This window comes from Aspergillus japonicus (genome assembly GCF_003184785.1).
Source record: "Aspergillus japonicus CBS 114.51 unplaced genomic scaffold BO86scaffold_137, whole genome shotgun sequence".
NCBI lineage: Eukaryota > Fungi > Ascomycota > Eurotiomycetes > Eurotiales > Aspergillaceae > Aspergillus > Aspergillus japonicus.
The window spans coordinates 1,617-10,854 of NW_020291774.1; the positions used below are offsets into that span (position 1 = coordinate 1,617).

General features: G+C 54.7%; 3 protein-coding genes across 3 annotated transcripts; 2 read left to right on the plus strand and 1 right to left on the minus strand.

The window, feature by feature from the left end:
• Nucleotides 1–520: 520 nt before the first annotated feature.
• On the plus strand, nt 521–2,301 carry gwt1 (putative GPI anchor biosynthesis protein Gwt1). Its single transcript, XM_025673123.1, has 2 exons — nt 521–706; nt 836–2,301. The coding sequence occupies exons 1-2, from the start codon at nt 611–613 to the stop codon at nt 2,228–2,230; spliced, it is 1,491 nt and encodes a 496-aa protein (XP_025521721.1). The 5' UTR covers nt 521–610; the 3' UTR covers nt 2,231–2,301.
• A 211-nt stretch (nt 2,302–2,512) lies between these two features.
• On the plus strand, nt 2,513–4,968 carry BO86DRAFT_374061 (amidase). The gene is made up of 3 exons (XM_025670409.1): nt 2,513–2,718; nt 2,902–3,524; nt 3,600–4,968. The coding sequence occupies exons 1-3, from the start codon at nt 2,594–2,596 to the stop codon at nt 4,748–4,750; spliced, it is 1,899 nt and encodes a 632-aa protein (XP_025521722.1). The 5' UTR covers nt 2,513–2,593; the 3' UTR covers nt 4,751–4,968.
• Nucleotides 4,917–7,517, minus strand: pdeA (3',5'-cyclic-nucleotide phosphodiesterase PDE1). Its single transcript, XM_025677338.1, has 4 exons — nt 7,236–7,517; nt 7,072–7,169; nt 6,139–6,818; nt 4,917–6,078 (listed from the first exon to the last, which is right to left on the minus strand). The coding sequence occupies exons 2-4, from the start codon at nt 7,165–7,167 to the stop codon at nt 5,271–5,273; spliced, it is 1,584 nt and encodes a 527-aa protein (XP_025521723.1). The 5' UTR covers nt 7,168–7,169; nt 7,236–7,517; the 3' UTR covers nt 4,917–5,270.
• Between the last annotated feature and the right edge of the window lie 1,721 nt (nt 7,518–9,238).

Consider the following 9,238-nt stretch of genomic DNA (forward strand, 5'->3'; position numbering starts at 1 on the left):
TGATTGCTTTCTATCTATTGTACGTCTTCGAGCGCCTTGTCCTAGATTCCTTCGTGCGCTTCGTGGCTCAAGTGAGGGGTGTCAGGTGTGAGATGTACGTCGTAGACATCGACTAATCTGCTGGGTGATGCAAGCTCATCGGACCGAATTTGGAGACAAGACAATGCAGACCAGGCCATGACGACAATAATAACAGGCGACCGCTATAGACCGGGGTGTGTCAGCTCGCTATCAGGCCGTTGTCTCGTGGGGGGGGGCTACGCAGGGACTCGAAATGACGAAAGAAGACCATGGAAGAGATGGTCATCGTCGGAGAATATGTGTACATGAGTGTGTGTTCGTGTGTGTTCTAACTTGATCGATTCTTCAGAAGATAACAAGAGCGCTGATTGTTGTGATGTTGCGAAAAGGCGGGCGACAGAAAGGCGGGGAGTGACAACTGTACTTACCGGATCTGGCCAATTGGGATGTTGTTATGCTTCTGCTCTCCGCCTTCAGTTCATTCATCAATTATTCACAACGCACTTGTCTCTATTCTCAACGACAAACACCCACACTAATGCAAGATTAACTTCTGGCTTCTCTTTACGGCGCTCAGCGATATCAGCCCATGGATCCGAGCTACAAAGCCCGTAAGGAGGCTTTTGTGTCTAACCTAGCCGGTGGGAGTATCCTCGAGATTAATGCGGTGACCTTGGTAGCTCCGGTATGTTGTTGTGTCCACTTGTCCAGTATCTGAAAGGCGCCACAGTGTGTACTATTCTTCGAACTCAACCTGCCTCATCTCATCCCGTCTCGTCTCGTCTCTTCTCTTCTGATTCGTGATATCTTCTAGGCCGCCATCCTTCTTTGGTCCCTCCTCCAATCCCGTCTTTCCTTCTTCTCTCCATACACCTCCGCGGCGCTGGTCACCGATTTCCTACTCAATATCCTTGCGATTCTCTTTGCAACCACCGTGTATTCTGCAGCACCATGGACTCTGAACGCTCTTCTCCTCGCCCCGGCTCTACTGCTGCTGCTTAATTCACGACCCCAACCCGCTCAAAAAAAGGCCAAGCCTCCGCCGCATGCTTCGATGGCGAAAAAAAGTGAATCCGAGCCCGACCAGTCCCTTCCAATTCTCCCTTATCTGACAACCTATCGGGCATGTATGATGGTCATCACCTGTGCTGCCATCCTGGCCGTGGACTTCCGTGTATTCCCCAGGCGATTTGCCAAAGTCGAAAATTGGGGAACCTCGCTCATGGATCTGGGAGTCGGGTCGTTTGTGTTCTCTGGAGGGGTGGTTTCGGCTCGCTCAGTTCTCAAGAGTCGTCAAATTGGAGGCCCGAAGAAGCCCCTGGGTCAGCGACTGGTGGCCTCGACCCGCCACTCCATCCCTCTGCTCGCCTTGGGCCTGATCCGACTGTACAGTGTCAAAGGTCTCGACTATGCTGAGCATGTGACAGAATATGGCGTGCATTGGAACTTCTTTTTCACGCTGGGTTTCTTGCCTCCCTTCGTTGAGATCTTTGACAGCCTCGCTACGCTGGTCCCATCCTACGAGCTCTTGTCCCTTGGGGTTGCGGTTTTGTATCAGGTGGCTCTGGAATCCACTGACCTGAAGAGCTATATACTGGTCGCTCCCCGGGGACCCGACTTGCTCTCCAAGAATCGGGAAGGGGTGTTCTCATTCGTAGGGTACTTCGCGATCTTCCTGGCTGGCCGGGCCATTGGCATCAGGATCATGCCGCGCGGAACATCACCGTCCACCACCCCGCAACAGGCCCGGAAACGTGTGCTAGCTACCTTGGGGGGCCAGGCTCTGGTCTGGACCGGGATCTTCCTGCTCAACTCGACGTATGCGCTGGGCTACGGCGCAAATCTTCCGGTGTCGCGGCGCCTTGCCAACATGCCATACGTAGTGTGGGTGGCGGCTTTCAACAACGCCCAGCTTTTCGTGTTCTGTCTCCTGGAGACGATCTTCTTCCCATCCGTCCATCGGGCGTTGGGAAGAGAGGGCGAAGCGGAGCGGGTCTCCTTTGCAACCAGCCCGATCCTTTCGGCCTTCAACAAGGGTGGACTGGCGGTATTCTTGGTGGCCAACCTTCTCACCGGCGCGGTGAATCTGAGCGTTTCCACCTTGGACCTCAATACCACTCAAGCCATGGCCATCTTGATCGGGTATCTCGCAGTCCTGACGGGGGTTGCACTGGGGCTGGACCGGGCTGGAATCAAATTGGCACTCTGATGCGCCAGAACGTGCAAATATTGTATTAGATGACGAGTGTATATTGAGCAGACAAAATTAGAGTGTTGCTTCTCACTAATCCACCAGAGAAATGGATAATGGTAGATTGTCAATGGGAAAGATCGTTACATCCACTGCAGAGTGTGTTAGATGATTAGCATTGAAGCACATGGTGAGCCGCGGCTCCGCAGACAAAGGAGAAGAGGAGCTCATGTGGGGATTGAGCGGAGCCACTAACTTACGGACTGTGCTATACGTACTTCCTTCCACCCACCATCTTGTTCACTTTCTCTTTCTCTTCGTCACCCTCATTTCCGCACTCTCCAACCCTCGATCGAATGTGCCACTGAATCCCCGCGCATCATGAGCGCAAAGCCTCAATTCCTCCAATATCCGGAAGTCCGCGAGGGCCCATCCGTCCCCTACAAAAATGAAGACCAAGTGATCCCCGTCTTCCGAGGCATGCCTCTGGCGATCGGAGCGAGCCTGTAAGCTAAGCTACAACTGTTTTCCTTTCCTTATCATGCTGCCACCGAGTCACTTCCAGCCTGCCTTCAGCCTGCCTTCAGCCTCCTTCAGCCTGCCTTCAGCCTCCTTCCCTTGCCCCGGCGCGCGCCTTCAAAAGACAAGAATAAGACAAAAAAAACTAAACCACCCCCAAAATCGTGCAGAATCCAGCACGTCGGCGTCATCCAGAACTACTTCTGGCGCAACGCCGGCTTCAACGTCATCCGCGACCTCCCTCTCGACGACTACGCCCCGCGCTACGACCCCACCGTGATCCCGGTCCTCGACCGCGCGACTCCATCGTCAGCGTCAACGACGACGACGGCCGCAACACTGCCCGCGCCAACCCAGAAACGGAAAGACCACCCGGGGTACTACACCTCCGCCGACTATGTGGCTCTATACCAGTCGGGGAAATTGACGCCCTCGGCCGTGGTCGAGGCCCTGCTGCCGCTGATCCAGCGCGATGCGGACCCCGCAGGGGAACCAAAGGACGGCAGCCGCAAACACCAACACTCGGTCGCGTTTCTGGAGTCGCAGGCCGAGCGGGTTCGCGCGGCCGCGGCGGCGTCGACGCAGCGGTACAGGGCGGGCCGGCCGCTGGGGCCGATGGACGGCGTGCCCGTGGCCGTCAAGGACGAGGTGCACCTGGAGGGATACCGGCGGACGCTGGGCAGCAAGATCGACTTCAAGGGCAAGTATCAGGGGACATCATGGTGCGCGAAGCAATGGGAAGAAGCGGGGGCGATCATCATCGGGAAGACGAGCATGCATGAGCTGGGGCTAGGTGATTCCTCCCCTTTCCCCCCTCCAACAAGAGATTTGAGGAGTTCTGACAAGAAAACCTACCTCACCCCTCCAGATACGAACAACAACAACCCCAACTACGGGACCCCGCGCAACCCGCACAACCCGGACTACTACTGCGGCGGCTCGTCCGGCGGCTCGGGCTACGCCGTCAGCGCCGGGCTGGTGCCCATCGCGCTGGGCGCCGACGGCGGCGGGTCGATCCGGATCCCATCCTCCTTCTGCGGAATCTGGGGACTGAAGGCCACGCACGGCCGCATCAGCGGCGCGCCGACGGTCTCGCTGGCGCCGACGGTGGGCGTGTACGGCCCGATGGCCAGCAGCCTGGACGACCTGGCGCTGGCGTACCGCATCATGGCGACGCCGGCGCCCGCCGCCCAGGACCCGACCTCCTCCGCCTTCCCCCCGCCCCTATCAACCTTACCACCACCAACCCTGCCACCAACCCTGCCATCACCCCCCTCAACAACCCCCGCCCAAACCCCAAGAACAATCGGCCTCATCCCCGCGTGGCTAGACCGCGCCCACCCGACCGTCCGCACCGTCTTCAACCAAGCCCTCGCCCACCTCACCACCTCTCAAAAAACCAAAGACCTCGAAATCCCCTACCTCCCCGAAGGCCAACGCGCGCACGTCCTCACCATCATGGCCGAGATCGCGTCCGGCCTGCACCCGGCGCAGATCAGCCAGCTCACGGCGCCGAACAAGGTCCTCGTCTCCATGGGCATGTACCAGATCACGGGCCAGGATTTCCTGGCCGCCCAGCGCCTCCGCCACTGCCTCATGGCGCACCTGGCGCACCTGTTCCGGCAGCATCCGGGGCTGATCATCTGCTCGCCCACCACCCCGATCCCCGGGTGGCGGATCCACGGCCCCGCGGATCTGACCCGCGGCCTGTCCGATGGCGCCGCCTCCGTCCGGAATATGGAGTATGTCTGGTTGGCCAACTTCACCGGGTGTCCGGCGATTTCGTGTCCGGTTGGGTGGGTGGATGCTGAGGGAGGTGGAGGAAAGGTCCCGGTCGGGCTGATGGCCATGGCGGAGTGGGGGAAGGAGGAGGAGTTGATTGCTTTTGCGAGGGAGTTGGAGGGGGCGTTGGAGGCTGCTGCTGATGGGGAAGGACAAGGAGGGATCCAAGTTCCTAGTGGGGAGGGGGCGTTGTGGGAGGATATCATCGAGTTGGCCAAAAAGGCATGTTCCGATTGATACCGAACAGAAAAGAAAGATGACAAGACATGTGCATGAATTGTCAACTAAAAAGTCTTGACTGTGCGATCTTTTGTGGTTGTGATTATGCGGAGGGTTTCTGCAGGTCAAAGGAACTACGTTTCGGTGCTGATAATACCTCATGTGAGGCGAGGATATAATAACGGCATTGAGCCCGTGTAGTGCAATTAAGTCTGATGTATCGACAAAATACTGCGTGAGAGGAAACGACCAAGGAATAACAATAGCTGCCAGCAGCGATGGGACGGACAATGCAGAGGGCAGACACTCAAAGAAACGCGTAGACCACGAATAAAATAACGTCCTAGCAAATGTGGGTATTCAAGAACTCTATGCAGTATTAAGAATAAAACAACGCAGGCTCACTGCCTTTCTTCTCGGGGCAGCTGAATTGAAAGCCTCGATTAGCCTCAGAAGCACATCACTTATGACACCCCCTGCTGACCAGACATCTAGACATAACCCCATGTAAGGATAGAATGGTCATAATACAGCCAAACTAGATGCAGATGCTCTCCCCCCGGTCAGGCACACGGAATTCACACCCCAGCCCGGCCGATTTCCCCTGAGCTTGGAGTTCATGAAGAATGCGTTCCGCTGCAGGGGGGCCGTCGGTCAGATGATCCTTGATATGGATAACATAGACCCTCAATCCAGCCAGGGGCGGCTCCGGCCAGGTGTGTGTTGTGAGAGGATCCGAACTCTCGGCGAGTTGTGTATTAATCCCAACATCAGTCGCGGGTTGCGAGACGGCTGGGCTTCCTCCTTCTAGCTTCTCATCGGGCTCCTCGAACGATGCCTTGGCACGGGTGTGGCGACGGGTGCTTCGGTTGGATCCTCGACGACTCGAAGATTGACCCTTCTCTCCCGTGAGAGCCAACCTCTTCGATTTGGGGCTAAGGGGTACATCTGTGCCCACATCGGGAGCGGAGGCACGTTTGCGTTTCTTGGTTGCATTGGATTCCGGGAATTTGATCTCCTTGACAATGCTCGCAAGCGCAGTCAACTCGGTGATTAGATGTCGTGGACAAAGATGTCCGTAGAGATAGTCGTCCTCAACGTCATCGTTGTAAGAACACTCGATAAAGATCGCGCGCAGCTGCCCACTAGCGATTTTCGGTGCCGCTACTTCCCAGACGCGCTTGTTGCGCGGGTTCCGGGAGATCGAGTCAGGTTCAACATCACCAAAAATCATCACTTCTCGTTTTGCGACCGGACAGCGTATGAAGAAGACAGAGCTTTCGACTGTGGTCCATTTTTCTTTCCCAGGACCCCGAAGACCAGGCGAGTCCACGGGAGAATAATACCTGACTTCAAGTTAGCACCACTCGATGCGCGAACCAGTGAAAGTCTACATCTAAGCTTACCCCGTGTCTAGCTCATCTGTAGAAAATGAAAACCCCCCAGGACTGATCTTCATCGGACCCGGGCCATAGGCTGCGCTGCTCAGCCGATGGTGGACGTCGTTCTCGGTAGGAGGATGCAGTCTGCAGCTTCCATGGCTAACACCAAAGCACTTCGCCACCAATCCCTCACACACTCGTTTGTATCCCCTCTCATCACCAATTCCCAGCATTGCTTCGCCTCCCTCGCGTAGGCGCTGATAAGTAACCAGTCCAGCGCCCCCCTCCTCATCTGACAGATTAGGCCAGATCACATCATTGAATACGTGGGTCTTGATGGCAGTGACCACGGATGGCAGAGCAGCAATTGTCTTCGCGCCATTTCCAGCTTCCAAGGCTGGCGTATTGATTGCAAACGCTGACAGATGGTCCAGGTGGGGATGTGTGATAAGAATGGCACCAATAACGTGGCGGAAGAAATGCGCTGCGTTCGCAGGAGCATTGTTAAAAGGCAGGTCGAGGCCGCTGAATGGCCCGCCATCCAGGACAGCTTGTTGGTTGTCGAACTGCTCGAGAATGTTGATGACTCCGCAGAGAAGGGTCCCTGCATCCACTGCGATTACCGAGTTTGCTGACCATCTACTCGACGTCGAGCGAACCAGTAAGCCTGTGACCCGATCTTCGCGTGGACCTCCCGTTGGGCCCTTTCATCCAAGTGTTAGTCACGAATTCTTGCATGCAGGCGAACACCCCGTGGAACTTCAGAGAGAATCTACACCATGAGAGCTACACAGATGCAGCGAGACGGTGCCAAGACGCATAGCGAGAGTGGAGCAAGTCCAGAGGATTGAAGCCGGCAGGTCTCAGCACAGCATATCAAACTGCAAAACAGGCCATATAGATCGATTGGGAGGAACAGGGTATGAGACATACAAACGCAAGTGGCAGCTAACTTACCAAGACAACTACTTGCAACCCCGAGGTTCCTCCTTCACTGCCCGAAGGCGTTTGTTCACCATCGCGTTCCCCAACTTGCTGCATGTTCCGGGCCATATCTGATGGGATCATCTTGTGAGCACAGAAAAGCAACGAAGGTCACGTAACGCAGGCTTTCAACTCACACTTCTCCAGTTCCTATTCGACTGGTTTCTTCGCCCCCTCCAAATGCCCAGACTCCTGCACGGAAACACGCCCTAATGGGAGTTATGACGCTGGTGGTTGCGGCCTACGCGTTAGTCTCTGCTGGAGTCAAATCTACGTCCAAAGCGTACTCTGGCAATTCGAAAAATATCTTGGCCTGTAGAGCTTCAATAAAATGAAGATAGATCCAGTGAGGAGCGCGTGATGTGACCGTAGACTCTCCGCGACGGAGCGGCTGGTCGCAGAATGGTTGGGTAGGGTACAAGAAGCGCCGCCCTTCTTGATTTGACCTTCCGGCGGTTGTCGCGAGCAGGTCAAAGGTTCCTTGCTCGAAGCCGTGTCACCAGGACAAGAAAACGGAGGAAAGAAATGGCAGACCCAACTGGTTGTCCTCCTCCAGTTAGGGTGACAGCCAGCGAGAGATTTGAAAGGGTCCCGGCGGTGTTACCCCACGAATCTGGGGCACAGCTCTGTCACACCCAGTAATTTACCCGTGCAGTTAGGTGAGCGCACCCCAATGGTTGGGAGCAAGACGCTAATGCACACCCTAAGGGCCCCAATGATTTGGTGGCTGACAGGTGCGTGGAGGAGCGTTGGCGATTAAAAAGCCTTGCAAAGTAGTGTCTTGGAAGTCGGGCACTGTATCAGGGAGGCCGCCGGGGGACGGAGACACGAGAGAAGCAGAAGTAGAGTTGCGATACATGCGTATGACAGGGTCGATCACTTGTTAGATATCGAGTGGTGGAATTAAGAGAGGAAGAGACGAGGACCTGTGGGGAGGGGGATTTACGGATCGAGCACCCGATGACGCCGACGATAACTGCGCAGCTGGACGACGAGTTCGCAATGCGCCCCTCGGTTGGAGCGCGAACTTGGACCAGTGATTGTCCTCTCGTGTCAAGCGAAGCGACGCGATCAAGAGTTCAAGAGATTAGCGGAAAGAAAAGGTAGTAGGAGGGATTGAGTTGTTGTTGGAGGAAAGGTTGAGGTAAAAAAAAAAGGAAGTAGGTACAGGCTGGCTGGCGGGCAATGACGAGAGAGGATAAGTTGATAGTATGAGTAAGTTAGTTGGCCTCCACCGCTCTTATTTCCTTTCACGCTCTATGAAACACAGCGGAAGGAAAGGTCGAACCAACAGATATAACAATCTGGAAAGAAAAGAAGAGAAATAATAGCCTCAAAGTTAAAAAGAGAGGGGGGGAAAAGAAACGAAAAAGGAAAAGAGTTCTGAGAGAAAGAGTGATTTCCACCCGGGGCTGGGTTGATTCAAAGTTCGATGGGCGGAGCAGTTAGTTATGGAGCAGTACTTCGATTCTAGATTCTAGACCCCATTCATTAGTTTAACCTACCTTACGAACCATACTCACGGTCTACAATATCCTCCTGTAGGTATCTCCGTCAGTCAATTCATTTACCCCAGATTGCTCATACACTTTGCTGATTCAATCCTCACCGTGTCATTGACTTGACACGTCTGACCATTGAGGTGAACCTCCTTGCAGCGAGGATTTGACACTATCAAACTCAGCGGCCGGCGCATGCTTTTCCACTCTCAACAATCTCAGTCCGGCCCTCGCTTCGTCCCAAACATCAAGGATGTTCTTCTCAGGTGAAGCTCTGGTCCAGCTGTGGATCCAAAGCCAAGAGACTCCCCGATAGCATGGGATGTGGCTAATGGTTTCAAGATTCATGATCCATCCAAGCGCTTAGGTCGTTTGCTACGAAGAACCCACGTGCGAGCTTAGAAACCCCGGCGACAGGCTAAGGCATGCCTTATAAAAGAGCATCCCAGTGCTCAATAATAGCATCAGGTGAATGATAAATTTTTGTACCGTTCAGACACCAGTAAGTAAAAAAGAAAAAAAAAAAAAAAAAAAAAAAAAAAAAAAAATGCACAACCAGGTAAAAACCCTACCAATGACGCTTTGGACACGCTGTAAGTCCGACCGGAAAAGAGGTCGTCGTACGCCGCGCAGAAACGGAA